Below are 20,159 nucleotides of genomic sequence, written 5' to 3' on the forward strand. Positions count from 1 at the left end.
TATCATCTCAATTTCCTGATTAATCTTAACCAAGCTTCCCACACCAACTATTTATACTTTTTCTAATATCTTCTCTAAATATGTACATAAATAAGATATAAAGTTTCAGCTGGTCATTATCTTTTTACCTGTCTTTCCCTCAACTACTCATCCTATCAAGATTATACCACATTTAATCTCTCTTCTGCAGATTCTGTATTAACTCTTTATCTTTTAATATATGTATGTCTAAATAAATTTTTCTTGTTGTTCATAAAGCAGGCATGCTTAAAAACAAACAAATAAAAAACTTCTAAGTGTCCTAGCAATTTAAAAAAACAGTAGAACTATCTACTTCTCTTCCTAGTTCACTGTCGGGACAGCAAGATAAAACAGGAATAAAAAAGAAGGCTGTTTAATTACTCTTCTCCAAAATCTTGACAACCCAATATTCTCTATCATTTCTATTGAGAAAGGAAATTATACTATATGTTTGTCTACAGCTTGAAAAAAAAAATTAGGGAATGTATGTTATCATATGAAAAGTAAATCTGTAAATGAAAAAAAAGTATGACAATAAAAAAGAGTACTTATTGATAGTAAGAGCACTTATTTATAAGACCAAACAAACAAAATAATAAGCAAAACACCACCATCAACAACAACAAAACTTAAAAAGAAAAAAGGTTAAAACTAAGGCCTAGGGAGGAGAACCTAAGATGGCGGCTAGGTGAGACAGGGCAAAAAAACACCTCCATGAAAAATACTAGATAAAAACCAGAAAGTGACCCAGAATACCACTTCCAGAGTAGCACCAGCCAGACAAGGTCTGCTAAATCTACAGGGACCGTGCATTTGGTGAAACCAGGAGTCTGCATTCTGAAACGAGTGAGTGAGTCAGCTGAAAGTCCCTCGGCCATGCTGCGGTGTGGGGAAACAGTGGGCTGGTGTTTGAAGATGGACTAGTTCTTTAAAAAAAAGCGGGAGCAGCTGCAGATACAACGGGAGCGGGCTGGGCTAACGCCTTGGTGTCTGGCATGAAGGATACCCCTTCCCACACCCACTGCTGATTGTCTCGGGCCCAGGGGAGCAAAGGGGAGCCAAAAGGAGAAAAAAATGCACGACTTGCAGCCATCTCCCCAGCAGGCAGGGGCACTCCTGCCCGGGGCCGAACCCACAGCACAGAGCCGCGCCAAGAAACCCAGTATGACAGGGAGTCTTTCCTGCAGCACCGCATACACGCCACAATATCCACCATGGACAGTGGCCTTTAATACATCCACGCTGATTGTCCTGGAGCTGGGAGTGCGGAGCTGTGCGGAAAGAGGGAAGTTAACGCGTCCCATTCAATCATCTTTGAAGCGGGCTGGGAACGCCCCTGCACCAGTCTGGTGTCCCAGAGCTTTCCTGGAGGCTGGCGTGCACTTTGATGTGGCACGGCCCTCCCCACCTCAACAGAGGTCCTGGAAGAGCAGAGAAGGGAAGGGGGAACCACTCGGAAATCCCAGGGAACCTATGCCAATACCAAGGACTTTTGGGTCAGCGGCAGAGAACAGCCTTAAATATCTGGGAACACCTGGGAGGTTTGATTATTAAAGCTACTCTTCCTCCCTAACCACTCAGACACACGCCCCTCATTCAGGGCAGACAGCACCGACAACACACCCAAATTAAGTGCACCAACTGGACCCCACAAGAATCAGATCCCCACACATCACAAAGACAAAGTTGGGGAGAACTGACTTGAGGGGAACAGGTAACTCACGGACGCCATCTGCTGGTTAGCTAGAGAAAGTGTACGCCACCAAGCTGCAATTCTGACAAATTAAAGATCAAGTAAAGCAAATGCCAAGAGGCCAAAAACAACTGAAACTCTTAAAGCATATGATAAAACCGGACAATATGGAGAACCCAAACCCAAACAAATCAAAAGATCAGAAGACACACAGTACTTGGCGCAATTAATCAAAGAACTACAGACAGGCAACAAAAGCATGGCACAGGATATAAAGGACATGAAGAAGAGCATGGCACAGGATATAAAAGACATAAAGAAGACCCTAGAAGAGCATAAAGAAGATATTGCAAGAGTAAATTAAAAAATAGATCTTATGGAAATTAAAGAAACTGTTGGCCAAATTAAAAAGACTCTGGATACTCATAATACAACATTAGAGGAAGCTGAACAATAACTCAGCCTCCTTGAGGACCACAGAACAGAAAATGAAAGAACAAAAGAAAGAATGGAGAAAAAAATAAAAATAAAAAAAATTGAAATGGATCTCAGGGATACGATAGATAAAATAAAACGTCCAAATTTAAGACTCATTGGTGTCCCAGAAGGGGAAGAGAAGGGTAAAGGTCTAGAAAGAGTATTCAAAGAAATTGTTGGGGAAAACTTCCCAAACCTTCTACACAATATAAATACACAAAGCATAAATGCCCAGCGAACTCCAAATAGAATAAATCCAAATAAACCCACTTCAAGACATATTCTGATCAAACTGTCAAATACTGAAGAGAAGGAGCAAGTTCTGAAAGCAGCAAGAGAAAAGCAATTCACCACATACAAAGGAAACAACATAAGACTAAGTAGTGACTACTCAGAGGCCACCATGGAGGCGAGAAGGCAGTGGCATGACATATTTAAAATTCTGAGAGAGAAAAATTTCCAACCAAGAATACTTTATCCAGCAAAACTCTCCTTCAAATTTGAGGGAGAGCTTAAATTTTTCACAGACAAACAAATGCTGAGAGATTTTGCTAATAAAAGACCTGCCCTACTTCAGATACTAAAGGGAGCCCTACCGACAGAGAAACAAAGAAAGGAGAGAGAGATACAGAGAATTTTAACAGACATATATAGAATATTACATCCCAGATCACTGGGACACACATTCTTCTCTAGCGATCACGGCTCTTTCTCCAGAATGGCCCGTATGCTGGGACATAAAAACAAGCCACAATAAAAAAAAAAAAAAAAAAAAGAAAAGAAAAGAAAAAAGAATTTGTTCAAAGCACATTCTCTGACCATGATGGAATACAAATAGAAGTCAATAACTGTCAGAGACTTGGAGAATTCACAAACACCTGGAAGATAAAAATGAGGGGGAGACGAAAACATTCTCGGATAATCAAAAGCTGAGGGACTTCATCACCAGTATTCAGTCCTATAAGAAATGCTAAGGGGAGTTGAGCAGACTGAAAGGCAGGCACACTAAACAATTGACTGAAACTACATGAAGAAATAAAGATTTCCAGTAAAGATCATATGGTAAATATAAATACCAATACTACTGTATTTTTTACTTATAACTCCACTATTTACTTCCTACAGGATCTAAAATACATAAATTGTAATGATAAATCAGTGGTTTTGGACTCAATGTAAAATATGTAATTTTTGACAAGAACTACATAAAGGTGGAGGAATGATGGAGTATAGGAACATAGTTTACATGTCATATTGAAGTGAAGTTGGTATCAAAGAAAAACAAGATAGTTATAGATTTAAGATGTTAAATTTAAGCCCCATGGTAAACACAAAGAAAGTATCAGAGAATATGACCATAGAAATGAAAAGTAGAGTAGGGGTTCTGAGAAGTGGGGGGAAGGGGCAATGGGGAGTTAAGAAATGAGAGTAGGGTTTCTGTCTGGGGTGAAGGGAAACTTCTAGAAATGGATGGTGGGAAGGTGATAGCATTGCAACATTCTACATGTGATTAATCTCACTAATGGAATGCTAGGGAGGGGGTGGTATGGGAAGATTTAGGCTATATATATGTTTCCACAATTGAAAAAAAAAAAAAAAGACAGTCTAAATAGATGATAATTAAATGCCAAGGATGATCCTGGATGGGATCTGAGGATGGAGGAGAAGAGGCTCAAAGGGACACAGATGGGACACAAGAAAAAAAAAAAAGGAAATATAGAATGTAAGCTTTATATCAATGTTGAATTTCTTGAACTTCTTAACTGCACTTAATGAGACTGCATAAAAGAATGTTCTTGTCCATGGGAAAGGTATATGTGAATTATATTGTTTGTTCAATGATATGTGCAGCTTGCTCTCATATGTTCAGAGGACAGAGCAATAGATGATGGATGATAGACAGAGAGGGAGGGAGGGAGGGAGAGAGGAAGGGAAAGAAAGAAACGGTGGTGTGACAGGATGTTAAAGGTGGTGAATCGGAGTATCAGGGGAGGGGGGTTGAGGTATGATGGAGTTCTATGTATGGGGTTTGTACTGTTTTTGGAACTGTTCCTGTAAGATTGAATTTATTTCAAAATGAAATTTATTAAATTAAAAAAAAAAAACTAAGGCCTGTTTGATTTAGGCTTTATACAGATTTCAAAGTCAATTAACAAGGAGCCTTACAAATAAATACCTGTAGCAAACATTTATAATAACATGCAGAAGAGTTCCACTTTTCTTCCAAAGTACCAGAAAAGCCTCCAAAAAAACTAAAAAGAGAAGACTGTACACTTCTCATTAGTTACTATTTGAGTAAAAAAAGAAAGATATAAAAACTGCTAAAGATGGCAAATGTAATATATTTAGCAAATTAGATAAACTTAGAATATCAAAAAATTTTCAGAGTATAAAATTCTTCAAAAATAAAAACTACTTTTGACATTTTCAAATGCATCGCCCTTAGAAAAACTTGTTAGACAACTCACTGTTTTTATTCCATAAAAAAGGGTGGTTGGAAAAAATTAAACAAAAAATGTGGGGAAAATCTTATAAAAGAATATACTTTAAACCTAAAGAATGATGGAATCACTCAAAGTTATAAGCAGTTTTTTCCAAGTCATACGTTTCACCTACATCATAATCAACAAATATCTGACAAATAATTTTGTGTGTGCATGTGTGCATCTCAGTGGGGGTTGTACACATGAGATTGTATATATAGATATATATTTAGCTAAATATATAAAGCTAAATATATATATGAAGTATCAGTAGAAAAGAGAATTTAAATAGTATAAAGTATTGTTTCACAGTCTGTGACAGGAGGAAGATTTTGAATTTTGGAGCTGTAAGAGACTTTTGAGATCACAGTCATAAGGCAACATGTTATAGAACAGGAAGAGTAAGGGATGACAAATAGAAGGAGGAGAGGATGTGGATGAAACTAGCATATAGAGAAGCAGTATATTTGGACCTGACAACAGGAAAAATAATCTCAAAAATGTCTTTGAATGGATGAGAAGCAAAACAAAAACTTAAATCAAATTCTCCAGATTTCTTAGCCCCAATTATATTCAGGGAAAGGAAAATAGTGTTCTCACCATTACCACTGACTAATGATAATCATTTACTCTAAGACAAAGAATGAGGAAGGGATCCACCAGCTTTCATTCCTGCCTCTCCTGCTGCAGTGCTCCAAAAGACATCTCTATGAAATATGAATAATTTACAAGTAGAAAAAAACTTTAACTTATTCCAAAAATAAGATCAACTACCCAAAAGGCTTCAAAAAAGAAAGACCAGATTGAAGATTCAGTTCTGTACAAAAATTACTGTATAGAAAGATACTTAATCTTGTTCATAAACAGCAGCCACTTTAGCAGTCGTTCAATTTTCTCCTTTTCTATTTCTCTCCAAGACTAATTAGCATTATACACAGTATGTTCCTTGTTATAAATGTCTTCTTTCAGCTATGGAACTATAGTATCTTTTGATTACCCAAAACTCTGGTCTAATTTTTCAGTAATACAGAAGCCAAGCACTCTTTGAAATACTTCAGACTAATTAAAAACAAACAATAAAATTAATAAAATAGAAACAACTATCACAGGTGGATGCTACATGTATACTTATCTTCACTTTGTGAATTATCATCATTTTAAAGATAAACTTAAAAAAAATTAGAGTACCTTTATACATACTTACTGTTGAAAGGCTGCCATTGTATTCTCCAAATTTTCTCCAGCACCTGTGAAAACATTAAAGTTAATTTACTTAGCTATTCTGAACATGTTGCTTTTCCAGAAATTCACTTTAATATGATAAATTTTGTGAATTTTGATGTATATATGAATTATATAAACATAAAACATGTGTTTGAAAGAGAGTGATGGTGTTTTGAATTTTGCTTTCTTAGCTGCACCAAGAGGAATCCAAGATCAAAACAGTCATGGCAACACAAGGTATATGTGTGTGTGTGTGTGTGTGTGTGTGTGTGTGTGTGTAAAAACCTACATATGATTTTTCAAGCTGTATCTGCTCATTTCTCATATGAAAGTTGAAAAGGACTTTTTACACACACACCTCCTCAGACAGAATTAAACATTCTCTCCTCTATATCCCCATAGTCTCTTATGCACACTTCTATTATGGCAATTATGTCATGATAGCATAAATTATTTACCTGTCTCCTTCTCCTCCCTTTCTCCATGAATTGCTTACAAGAAGTGACTGTGTTTTACTCATCTTTGGCTAAAGGCAGGACAGTATAGTGCTCGAGAGTCAGGCTCTGGAGTTAAGACGCCTGGTCTCAAATCTACTTGCTACCTGTTTGACCTTATGAAATGATATAACCTCTTGATAGCAGAGCTTCCTTTCTATATGAACAGGGTAATGATGGTGCATACCTCATAGGATTAATATAATGAAATTAATTAACAGGTAAAGGGTCATATTTCATCAATTCTAAAAAAAGATAGTTTTTCACTCTTTAATATCTCTAAAGTTAGGGCATATTTTATAATGGATGGCATAAAAATAATTAGCAGGATTTTCTCTTTATTAGCAGTACATAAAATATTGTGCATCTTATAATCGACGGCATTAGATTCAATGAAATACTACAGTGAGCATTCAGTGAACATTAAGGATTATTGTTATTACTATCATTACCATCAATATAGTAACTGATAAAGAGTAGGTTATTGGTGGATGTCTGTTGACTGTAGTAATGAATACTATTGTCATGGAAAAAAAAACAGATCTAAGTGGGAACATATAAAAATTATAAAAATAATATCAATATTATATACTGTGTAGAGTTGAGTAGCAATACATATGCTAGTCAAAAGTTTCAAAATATTTTAAAACTAAAAGATTTCAGTATTACTAAATAATTCTACAGGAAATAATGCACAGGAAAAACACTTCGGAAAAACAACGGCCTGGTGACCAACATCTTCCTAATAGAAATAGGCAATTCAAGTTTAGGGTGCTGCTCAGGTATTAGCATTCAAATGTTTTATATACAATATATTGGAACGTATTTATGACAGTATTAAAATTTTCTTCTTTTATAGACTATTTTTATGACAACCTAATAATCAACAGAAACACAAGGTACACAGAAATAAATATTAACCTAATATTTTCAAGTTCCTTCAATTCAGCAAAGAGAAATGGACATCCATGTGAAAAAAAGCTAGCTTGATTTTAGCTTCACTTTGGTTACTGGAGTTGATGCATGATAGAAAACGGTGGAATAAATATGGAGGTTATTGATTTTTTCAAAAACAAGTGTTCTTTTGAGGTTAGATGACTTTAAAAAATCTAGTTGGCCTTTGTTTATCAAAAACCTATGGACAACAGAATTGACTGTAAAGATCCAGATGATAGCACAATATTATGTGATGGTAGCACAATATTGTAAGTATAATGAACAAAGCTGAGTGTGACTATGGTTGAAATATGAAGGCTTGGGGCATGTACGACACCAGAAGGATAGAGGCTGAAAACTGGAACTGTATAATGTAGTGGAACCTAGAGTGGACAATGATGGTGATTAAATATACAAGTACAGTAAAGTTTTTACTTGAGGGAGAACAATTGAATGTCACCACTGCAAGGTGTTAAAAATGGGATGGTATATAGAAAAAAATACAATTAATGCAAACTAGGGTCTATGGTTAACAGCAAAACTGTAGTGTTCTTTCATTAATTGTAGCAAAGGCAATATACCAAAGTTAAATGTCACTAAGAGGGGGCTATAACTGAGGGGTATGGGATTCTTGTTGTGTTTCTCCTTTTTTTTTCCTTTGTTTTCTCCACTTGTTCTTTCTTTGTGGAAGAAATGGAAATGTTCTCATATACATTGTGGTGCTTTGCATAACTATGTGCCACTGCTTGTACACTTGGGATGGATTGTATGGTGTGTGAATAAAATTGTTTAAAAAATTAACAGAGAAAAAACCCGATGGAAATGTTATTTAGGCAATCAATATTCAAGAAAATACTCTAGAATATTACCAAAAGCAAGAGAGCTAAAAAGACTACCTGTTGTACTCTGCTCAACCTTCCATCACCCTTCCGGTGTCCTTGAAGGCACCTGCACAGAACCTGGGGCAATGCAGAACAGAGCTTGAAAACCATCATTGGGAGCTATGGATTGTAACTAGGCTATGAACTCTTGAAGACAGAAACCCACACAGATGAGGTCTTGGTATTTAACACAACATTTATTATATGGTTGGTCCTCAATAAATGTTTATTGTTGGGCTGCCTGGCCACTTATTTTCATTGGCCATCTTGTCTTTGTGATGCATAACAGGACCTTGACAGCTTCAACGTACTTGGCGAATTTTGCTTGCTCAGGAACTTACCTAGCTCATGATAGCTCATGTATGAGGCAAGGAGGCCTGTGGTGCCTTAAGTCTTGCTTAGGAAGTAAACTCTGAACACATGTACACCTGCAATTTAAGTCTGTTTAAAAACAGAGTTACTTAAGTTTCCTGAATTCATTGTTATAAACCTGGAAGTGAAGTGTACTATGTAACAATGTTGTTGACTGAATCACGTACAATAAAATGCATATGGTGGGAAGCATATGGTTATTACAAACATGATTTAAATGTGCTTTGCAGATTGTTTGGTGCTGGCAATGTCAGGGGTAAAGCTTCTACAAAGATGCAGAGTAGGGGAAAGGGCCCATCTGCTTAGAACAGGCATTCTTCTTGCTACTTCATAACTGCCCATTCTCATCCTCCTCTCAACAAACACACACTAAATATCTAATATTTTATTTACAAAATATATACAAATAAATGCAGAAGGTTTGCATACCTAGTATAGTGGTTAAGAGTCTGGACTCTAAGTCTAGACTTCCTGGGTTCAAATCTTGTCTCTCCCTCTTACTAGGTTTGTCACTTTGGGCAAATGAATTTACTTTTCTGTGCCTCAGTTCCTTTTTCTATAAATGGGAGATGAAAATGGTAACCTTTTATGTTATAAGGATTAAAAAATTTAATATACAAAAAGGACTTACAATAGTACCAGATATATCAATAGGCACTCAATATATGCCATCTATTTTCTATTTATAATATCATTCTTATTTTCCAGAAGGAATCATATGGCACCTTAACAGGTGTTTTTTGACATCATGCATTGGACGTTTGGAAAATATTTGGATTTTAATGGAGTATGAAAAGTTCATTGATATGGTTTCAGATTCCACATTGCAACTAACTTTTAAGAAACTACCATCTGTTGAGTTTTGTGCAATATCAAAGAAAATCTCTTTTCCAACTACATATCTCTGTGAAGCTACAAGTGTGAAGCAGTTGTGAAAATCTAGCTGCCTTCTATTATGCCAAACATTAAAGAGAGTTGTAAAAATGTAAAATACCACTTTTCTTATTAAATTTTTATCTCCAGTTTGCTAGAGCTGCCGTTTATGCAAAATACCAGAAATGGATTGGCTTTTATAAAGGGTATTTATTAGGTTACAAATTCACAGTTCTAAGGCCATAAAAGTATCCAAACTAAGGCAACAAGAAGATACCTTTACTGAAGAAAGGCTGATGGCATCTGGAACAACTCTGTCAGCTGGGAAGGCATGTGGCTGGCATCTTCTGGTCCTTTGCTCTCGGGATCCATTTCAAAATGGCTTTCTCCAAAAATGTCTCTCAGCTTCTGCCTCTCTTAGCTTCTCTCAGCTCTCTGCTTGGTTCTCCTGGTGTATTTCTCTCTAAGTCCTGACTTAGCTTCTCCAGGGTCAACTCTGGGCTTCATCTCTTAGCTTAGCATCTCCAAACGTCCTTCTGCCTGCATCTCCAAGCATCTGGGTCTGTGTTGGCTCTTAGCTTTTCTCCAAAATGTCTCTCTCAGTTTTTCTGAGATTCTCCTCTCTGTGAGCTCTCTTAAAGTACTCCAGTGAACTAATCACTGGATGGGTGGGGTCACACCTCCATGGAAACAACCTAATCAAATGTCCCACCCTAATCAAAAGACCAATAAGTCTGCCCCCACAAGATTGCATTAAAGAATATTGCTTTTGTGGGGGACATAATAGATTCCAACCAGCACACCCATGCATTATTATTAAGATATCACGCATTGGTCTTTTGGAAATACTGAGTCACTGAATTATGCTGATGTTCTAAATGCTGACATATTTTATTATATAATATTTTTAAAATTATATTTGTTAATATCTGATCTCATCAGAAAAACTTTAAGATTTGGAAAGCTGTCAAGCTCATGGTGGAGAATACAAGTTTTCCAAAATTTAAATTTTTGCTTGCAAGCTCAAATTTTATTATGGCCATTGTCTTAATAGAAGGCAACAGTTTGTTTTCCTAAAGTGGCAGACTCACTTTATTCACTTTCAAGAACATATATGTCAAACCCTCAAATTTGAATAAACATAATTTTCCAGTCATTCTTTTAATTAAAAATGGTGTTCCATGAAATAAACATCCAGTTCAGGTCACAACAATTACACAAGTGCTTTTCCTCAAGACAACCACTCTACCCATTCTACCTTGGTATGCAGAAGTGTTTTATGTTTAGTTCCAATTTTGTCACACAGAATATTAAAAATGAAGTGTACTCAAGCATTGAAATTAAACAAAATTAATAATTTTTACTAATACATTACTGTTATTTAGTGGACTTTTTTTTTTTTTTTTACTATGAGTACGTTATGGTGAAGAATTTCATGACTGCCACTGATTTGATTCATGCAAAGGTCATAAGGTTGACCCACTCTTAATTTTATACCATCAGTGCAAATGCCAAGACAGTGAAAAAGGCAAATGATGTCTTAGTATTATTATGAAAATAGTTTTGACCTTGTAGATCCCTGAAAGGATCTCAGGGAACCCCAGGGGTCCACAGACCACACTTTGAAAGTCACTGTTTAAATAATCAATAATTATAAAATTCAGAGGGGTGGTTACCTCTGGAGATGGGGCAGGTATAGACTGGGAAAGGAAACAAGGGAATCCTGTGGGGTGCTAGACATGTTCTATATCTTGATCTGAGTGGCAGTTATCTGGCTGGGTGTGTGTATATAGATATATAAATCATGCTGTACACATAAGGTTAGTGTTAACACATGTTTGCTATCCCTCAATTTAAAAAATCAATGCCTTTAGTTCTAAGGCTTACAATTTTTTTATTCTGGTTTATTCAACTAAACCCTAAGAAGGCTCACTGAAGGAAATGAGGAACATTTATCCCTCACCACTGTTTCACCCAGTGAAGGAAAATTCCACTCTAGACCCCAGGAAGGGAAATGGATGGAAGGAACACTTGTAATGGTTCTCTACTCCCTCAAACACTCCTCAAGGGAGCAGAAGTGACTTAGGAGAAAGAGCTGTCTGTGACCCAACCCTTCAAGGCCCTCTTAATTTGAAGTAGCCCATCTTCAGATGGAACAAAATTTCTGCCCATCTATATAGAAAGCTTGCCAGGGCAGCTATCAATGCAAGGAAAAGGCCTCCTATTTTAGTGTTAAATTCAATTTAGAGGGGGCATTGTAGAGTTCAAATTCAGCCCTATTAGTAATGAAATTGATTACTAATCCCAATAGCAAGTACTTTGTCTTATACATCCTCTATAAAATTCCACAAAATAGTGTTCAATATAGATATAGATGAAACAGAATTGGTCATGAGGTGATAACCGTTTGCAGCTTGGCAATGGGTTTGTAGAGGCTTACTACTTTTGCAATGTTTGAAATGTGCCATAATTAAAAAGTTCAAAAGACATTTATTATTTGATTTTTAGGTTTGGGGGAAAGAAGTTAGGAAAAAGATAGGATAGAAATTCAGTACTCTGAAATGGATAAATTTCCCCTTAGACAATGTAAATTTTACTGCTACTATTTACAAAGTCTGCCTGTTTTTGTCTTTTTTGTCTGCTTTCCATATTACTTTTAATTGTAATCATTTAAACCTGCATCTTAAGCATGCAAACATTATTACTTAGATTTTCACCTATTTTATAAGTATATTAAATTACATACCAAGTATTAAATAAAATAAAATATTGAAGAAGTGGTCAAGATATTAATAACTAACATAAGCCAGATACTGTGCTTAGCACTTTATATATCATTTCATTTAAAATCCTCACAGTCACAGTCACCCTCTGAGGTATTACTATCCCCAGGTAAAAACTGGTGAATAAGGGGAATTAAGATTTGAGCATAAGCAGTATAATTTCAGAGCCTACTCTTTTTACCACTACCTATGCTGTAGCCTCTATGCTGCCATTCATACATCACCTTTATTTCTGCTTCATACATAAGTTACTCATATTGGTCTTTATTCCCATGCATCTATTTGTTTATAAAGCATGAAGATAAATTCCACAATGATAATACTCACAAATTACTTGTTAGATTCATATGGTAAAAACTTGGAGAGAAACTAAGAGACTAATTAATGAGTATGTCATTCCTCTCTAAGGAATTATTTGGTGGTAGCTCTTCTCTCAGGAAACGGTTTTAATTCCTTTTCTCTCCAATTATCATAAAAGCATTTACAGGAGCAGGCTTGCTGTTAATTTTTCTTTCTCACCAATAAGCAGCTTAAGCAATGCCTGGCTCTACAAATAACCATTTCACATACAGACAAAAAGTTTTATTTTTAATTAGTGTGAAATGTTGAAGAGAATGAGTCTCTATATAGATTTTACATGCTGTCCTAATATCATTTGTTTATAATCTCTCTGCATATATCTTCCTGTCTCCCACTTTACTTTTTCACATTTTTACTTGAGAAAATCTTCTCTAGAAATTCTCATTTTATTTATTCTTTCATTATATACTTCTTATTTTTCATTTTCTATTACCTTTTCCTCCTTTATCTAATGCTTCATAATTACTTTGTGATTAGTTAGTTGCTGGTATGGTGTGAAAAGTAAGTTAAATATTCTCTTTTGTATCCTTAACCAGACTCAAGTGCTGTGAAGAAAATATTTATCCAATTTCCTTTTTATCTCCCAAACAATTTATATCCCAATAAATGTTCAGTAAACATTGTAGACTAGTTACTCTCCAACCACCACTATTAATAACATCTTTATAATAAATGATATACGTGTGTGTGTGTACGTGCATAATGTTTATACAACCGATGAACAATATGTCAAGGTGCATTAGCCACGAAAGAATAAACTTCAAAATTAAGGATTTTCTGATATTGGAAAGGAAAACTCAGGGCAAATAAATCCTTTCTCAATTCAACATGGAGTTATTCAGTAAATCAAGCAAGAAAGTAAATTCCTCATTCATTTTTAAATTTACTTGTTCACTGAACATTTATAGTGTCTGGAAGCAGTATCTGTGATATATAGGAGTATAAAGAGCTTGGAAGGATTAGAGATGGCATACAAAAGAGTATTTCTCAATCTGGTTTTCCTGGATCACCGAAGAATTGTTTCTATATTCCAAGGGGAAAAAACTAACAAAATTTATATTTGCAGATACAGGAAAAAGATTAAACCCACTGATAGAGCTATTATACCTTTAGAACTGTGTGCCATATCCAAAAATGTCAGTAAGTCACATGAGAGACCACCTGAAGCACATAAGGATGATATTCAAACCATATATTGATATATAGGCAGTATGTACCAATTACAGGTATATCCTGTTTTATTGCACTTTGCAGAAATTGATTTTTTTTTCTGGCAACCCTGCATTGAGCAAGTCTGTAAGTGCCATTTTTCCAACAACATGTGCTCATTTCCTGTCTCTGCGCCACATTTAATTCTTGCAATATTTCAAACTTTTCCATTATTATTTTATCTGTTATGGTGATCTATGATCAGTGGTCTTTGATGTTACTATTGTCAATTGTTTTGAGACACTATGAAACGTGCCCTTGAAAGAAAGTGAACTTAGCAAGTGTTCTGTGTGTTCTGACTGCTCCAACCAGCCGTTCCCCCATCTCTTACCCTTTCCTCAAGCCTCCCTATTCTTTGAGACACAATATTGAAATTATGCCAATTAATAATTCTATAATGGCTTAAGGGAATCTTGTGGCTGGTTTGATCTTCTATCCAGACCACTAAAACCTTCTCCATATCAGCAATGAGGCTGTATCTCTTTCTTATCATTCACGTGTTCACTGGAGTAGCACTTTTAATTTCCTTCAAGAACTTTTCTTTTGCATTCAAAACTTGACTAATTTTTTGGCACAAGAGTCCTAACTGTCTGCCTATCTTGGCTTTCAACATGCTTCCCTCACCAAGCTTCATAATCTCTAGCTTTTGATTTAAAGTGGGAGAAATGCTACTCTTTTCACTTGAACACTGTTGAAATCACAACAAAAGATTTAGAATATTACAAAAAGCAGTGGCAGGGTTTGAGAAGAATGACTACAATTCTGAAGGAAGTTCTACTGTGGATAAAATGCTATCAAACAGCATCACATTCTACAGAGAAATCTTTCATGAAAGGAAGAGTCAATCCATAAGGCAAACTTCACTGTTGTTTTATTTTGAGAAATTGCCACAGCCACCCCAACCTTCAGCAACCACTACCCTGATCATTTCAGCAGCCATCAACATCGAGACAAGATCATCCACCAACAAAAGGACTACAACTCACTAAGGGCTCAGATGATGGTTAGCATTTTTTTAGTGATAAAGTATTTTTAAATTAAGGTCTGTGCATTATTTTTATTAAGACATAATGCTATTGCACACTTAATAGACTACAGTATAAATATAATTTTTATATGCACTGGGAAACCAAAACATTTGTGTGACTTTCTTGTGATTTTCCCTTTATTGTGGTGGTGTGGAACAGAACCCGCAATATCTCTGAGGTATGCCTGTAACCTTCATATGATGCTCTCATCAATGACATAATTTGTCATAATTTCAATAATTTCTATAGAATATTTACTTTTTCTAAATTTCTAAATGGTTAAAAAGTTTAAGGTACATATAAGTTGTCCAATGGAAATAAATACATTTTAGTTTCAAGCTTACTAAAGCTTGCTTTATTAAGCACGATAGTTCTTTTAAATAAGTGATAATTTACTCCACTGATAACAAGCCATCAGTAGAAATGAACAAGACAACTGGAATAAAGTCCTCACTTTTCAAAAGTGAGGAAGGATTCTCTAATAATAGGAATGCAGGAACAAGAGTTGAAGAGAATCAATACCTGACATGGGACATGTTTCAGGGTGCAGTAGCAGAATGCTACTTCCAGTGACAATTTGAGACTCTCATTGATCCTCAATTTCCTCCTTGAACAACCAATTAAAATTAAGGGCCCAGAGGTGGCCAGCAGTGTCCAAGAGCAATCCTTATCCTCAAACTCATCACCTGCCAAATCAATCTGTGGCGTATGCCCAGACTATGACAGTACCTTGCTTTGAGACCAAGGGAGGAAGGTTAGGAGGCAAGGTGGGGATTTGATCGCTTGGAGCTACTTTTTATTCTTTGGTTATTGAAACCTAATAAATAGATCTCTTTTTAAAAAGCCTCTTGCTTAATTCAACTGGCCCACAGAGACAGGTTAGGGGGGATTAAAATACGTTGTTTCCTGTGATCCTTATTTCTTTAGCTAACTCAGTAGGGTTCCTGTAATAAATGTATACATAGTATGACTCCAAATATAGGAAACTATATACTTAAAGGGTATACTTCAAGATAACAGAGATTATCTCTGGATAGGAAAGTTTTAGGGACTTATTTTTCTTTTTTCATTTCCATATTTTCTAAAATTTGTACATTAACAAGAGTTATTTATGCAATTGGGAAAAATATATATTAAAATATAAATAAAATTCAAAATTTCATACAGTATTTAATAAAATGGCCTTTTGAGACCATCGCTTGCCCTCCATTTAATCCAAAGGATTTATCTTTTATCCTATTAGTGTTTCATAAATAATTAAAACTATAAGTGTTTTTTGACCAGATTTGAGAAATATATAGAAAGCATCTAGCATTCAGTAGACAGTTGGAAGAAATTAGCTATTATTTTTGGTTATATGTCAGGATCTATGCTACAGGCTAGTGAAAAAAGAACTAATAAAATCTGATCCCTGCCCCTGAGGAACTCCTAGTCTAGTAAGGGAAGCAGATGTTATAACAAATCATATTACAATATAAAGTACTGCAATGTAAGCTTTAAAGAGGTAAGAACAAAACCTACAGTATTTAATTTTTGAAGCAGAGTATTTTTCTATTTTCAAAGATAATTCACCTTAGTAAAAGGCAAATGTGTTAAAACTTTGGAAATCTAAGTATAGGATAAGCTCATTCTTTCAATCAACCTATAGTTTAATTGCAAAATACAACTGCAGATCCCCTGCATTGACACTTATATTTCTAAACAATTCCACAGTTTTCAAAGTGCTTTTAATATACCTGATCCTCATAACAACCCAAAGAGGTAGGTAAGGCAAAAGGTCCCCATTTAATAGGTAAGAAAACTAAGGCTTATTCCCAAGGCTAACTAGTGGTAGCACCAGAATCTGACTCAGGTCATTTAAGTCTTTATCATGATGCTTTTGTAGATATAATGTGGTAGACCTTAAGTAATTCAAGTTAAAACAATTCAGGTATACACACTTTATACACATATAATAATCAATGTTTCAATTTTGGAATGGCCAATAGTCTGGTTACATGGAATCCGAAATACCTGCAGTTAGGGCAATAGATAATAAGCCCAAATGTTCACAAATTGCACAGAGAGATCAGTGATTGATTGGTATCCAACTCAAAAATAAAATGCAAGCAAGGAGGTGAACTCTTTTCTAGTCAGCCATATCTTATTTTCCAGAGACTTAGTATCTTGAATTACAAAATGCATTTTAGTTAGTATCTCCTCCAAAACTCTGGATTTGACTGAATTATTTGGTGGACATATTCAACAAAAGCCTATTAATCACTAACAGATGGGAACTTTTAGGTGCTTTTTGGACCATCATGCAGGCAAAGTAAACACATTTTGAGTCTGTAGATCTTCAACAAGATTCTCAGTTACATCTTTGAATATACAAATATTAATGCAACATTTACAAACAATAAATGGAAATTCTTATAGAAGGGGTTAAACTGAAACCATTGAAATAACTTAATATCTGGGGAGAAAATATTTAAGTATTTCTAACAGTAAATAAATATTGGAGACCTAGTTTATGCTGGCCTTGGTACTTATTGCACTGATCTAGAACACATTTTTTAACCTCTTTGGGCTCCTTTTTTTTTTTCCACCTGTAGAATATCACAAATATTAAAAGATTAACATGTATTTCTTCTAATATAAAATTTAGATGACAGCATAGACAGCTTTTTAGAGGATCTAGTTTTTTAGACTTTTTTTTTTTAATAAGCACACTTTTCTTTTTCTAAATTGGTAAATACAACTGCAGTGGGTACTGCCTATCCCCAGAATAGGACTACAAACACTGAAAATTGCTTCTGTGGTAACAACTCAAACACTAAAAGTTAGTCCTTTGTTCCAATGGTTGAAGGCACATTAGTAGTGATGTCATCCTACAGCTTAATCATGTATTTATTAAAACACAAATAAACCAAATAAGCAATAACATGGCATTTTACAGCTAGTGACCCTTTAAACCTTGGATGCTTTTCATGAGTAGGAGACTAGGATTACTATTAAGATCTGTGTATAACTATAAAATTATATAGGTTATGTATTTCTGTGACATTTTAAATTTTAGTCCTGGCCAAATCTTGTTAGAAAAAGTGTTATGGTACAGAATTGAATTTTAGACTGTAATCTCCTAGAATTTACCATTTCAAGGTTTAGACAGTAAATCCCAAGCAATTTTAACCTGGTTTAAGATTCATCCCTAAAGAATGGTTAAGATTGATTGAAGTAATCCCATCTTGCAACATTTTAAACATCATGTTTGAAATGCAACGAAGACACATTTTTATATAATAATGAAGAAGAAAAGATCTGGGCTGTTACTTGGGTTAATTAGAGGGTGGACTGCCTAGACTCTTTTTAGCAAGACTTTTCCAAAAGAAATCTGTCTTTGTTTTCTTTAAACAATAATGCCCTGGCATAAACTAAGTCATCTTTTAGTTATCCACGTGTCATCGTGGGGTGCAGAGTGAGGCTCAATAAAATAGGTGCAAGATTTGCAGCCTTGGGAGCCAGGATGCTCCAGTTCCTTTCCCAGTCCTGCTCTAGTTCCCACGGCGACCTTGGGAAGTGTCCCCGATTCTGGGCCTCGGTTTCCCTCTCTTCTTAATTAGCAGTGCTCAGAGCGTGGTGCGGGACCTGCCCCCCCCCCCCGCCCCGAGACTGCACATACCTGGGCTGCAGCACTGCTAAGGGTTCGAGTTGCTCCCGAGCTCTAGAAGCCTTCAGGTGCCCAAGCTCACCACCCAGACTCTCCCAACCCGCTCGTCATCGGAGCGGTGCGTTCCCGGTTCCCCACACTGGGTACCCCGGTCCTGCACCGCGCTTCTCCAATGTGCCTCGCCGCTGGAAAGGGACTTTGCGATCATCCTTCCACGCGCCGAGAAACGCTCCGTCTACTCCTCATCGTCACCCTGGTCCTTCCTCTTTCACAGAAACCCTCATACGCTTCCTCTGCCTTTTAGAGACCCCACCACCACCCTGGCTCTGCCTCAAGACTCCTTCCCTTCCCTCAGGAGCTCTCCCCTTCACACAGCTTTCACCTCCGAGGAAGTGCTATCTCCATACTCCCGCTTTCCTCCTCAAACTCTTACGTATTTCCATCCGCCTGCCTTTTTCGGCATTCCAACGGACCCTTAGCTCTAGCCGGTAAAAAGGCTTCTCCCCCTCCGCCATCGGGTTCTGGGGACCCCTCTCACCTCCTCGGTGAGAGATGTGTTTACTGAGGAATCGCTGCTTCTTTCTCTGGTGCAGCAGGGTCGGGTATTTGAGCAAGAAGAATGAGGTCACCAAGTACCCTCCCAGGGTAGAGAGAAGGTAAAAAGCTGCGATGGACGACATCTCAACCACCGTGTGGGAAGTCCCCCACCTCCGGACCCTCTGAAGTTCTATGAGATGGTCGCAACGGCTGCGGCGGCGGCTGCCAGAGATCTGCTCGCCCCCAGCTGGTGCCAGTAGAGCGGCGCACTTCTCCGTGCCGGCTCACCGCGCAGGCGCAGCCAGACCCTAGCGCCGGAGCAACAAAGGGGCTCCTGCACGCAGGCGCGCTCTGGCTCCCGAGTAGGAGTCTTCCGAAATCCTGTTGTGAGCACTTCAATCAGCTAGGTTTGTGGTCATACCCGCAACGTTTAGAAGAAACTCCAAACTGAGGCGAACGTCTGGAAACCCGCCAGTGTCTTCGCCATCACTCAAGCAAAAAAGTGGGATTCAAGTACAGCCTTCAGGAAGGTCTGACATAATTAGCAAATCCACTTCAAAAAGGAAAGATTCCAGAGCATTTCTTAGCCTCTGTTCTAGAAAATCTAAATTATTACTAATGGAGGTGTTAACGTTTGCTTAAACAAATAATAAACCCCTTTGTTTATCTAGCCAAGTAAAAATTTTACCTGTTGTCATACACCATCAAGGGTACTAGGTTTTTCAGTCAAATATTTAAGGGATTGACTGCTCTCCTCCTTTAATTCACTGTGAAAATGCAATTCCCCGTGCCATGTGCACATTTGGCACTCAAATATTCGTTGACTTAAAGTCCCATTTAAAACAAGGAAACGTTGGCAAGGTTTTAGGATATCACTTAAATATCCTAGGAGACTGGCAACTAAATTCCAGAAGGCCATACTTGTTTCCCTTTTATCATACACATTCCACACCTAAGAGCACAATAAAATGCAAAAGAACAAGGAACTAAGGCTGAAAATTTTGAAAGAAGAGCAAATGTCTCCCAGGGAAGAGGAGTGCAGTGAGTATTTAAAATCTTGTTATTCTTGACTTCAGCCTTGAGCAAATCACTCACTTTCTCTTTCTTTTGATTCTGTGTCTGTAAAATAAGGGAATTTT

The 20,159-nt window shown here is 36.6% G+C and overlaps 1 protein-coding gene across 1 annotated transcript in view; it reads right to left on the bottom strand.

Moving 5' to 3' along the window:
- The window catches only part of GDPD1 (glycerophosphodiester phosphodiesterase domain containing 1), a 56,935-nt gene that overhangs the window by 32,948 nt on the left and 3,828 nt on the right, over positions 1-20,159 (bottom strand). Inside the window, exons 3-4 of the mRNA XM_037809299.1 lie at positions 19,022-20,139; positions 5,879-5,921 (exon numbers count right to left, since the gene is read on the bottom strand). Coding sequence (XP_037665227.1) covers positions 5,879-5,921; positions 19,022-19,163 — 185 coding nt within the window. The 5' untranslated portion in view covers positions 19,164-20,139. The remainder of the gene's footprint in view (positions 1-5,878; positions 5,922-19,021; positions 20,140-20,159) is intronic.

Source organism: Choloepus didactylus, chromosome 18 (assembly GCF_015220235.1).
Source record: "Choloepus didactylus isolate mChoDid1 chromosome 18, mChoDid1.pri, whole genome shotgun sequence".
NCBI lineage: Eukaryota > Metazoa > Chordata > Mammalia > Pilosa > Megalonychidae > Choloepus > Choloepus didactylus.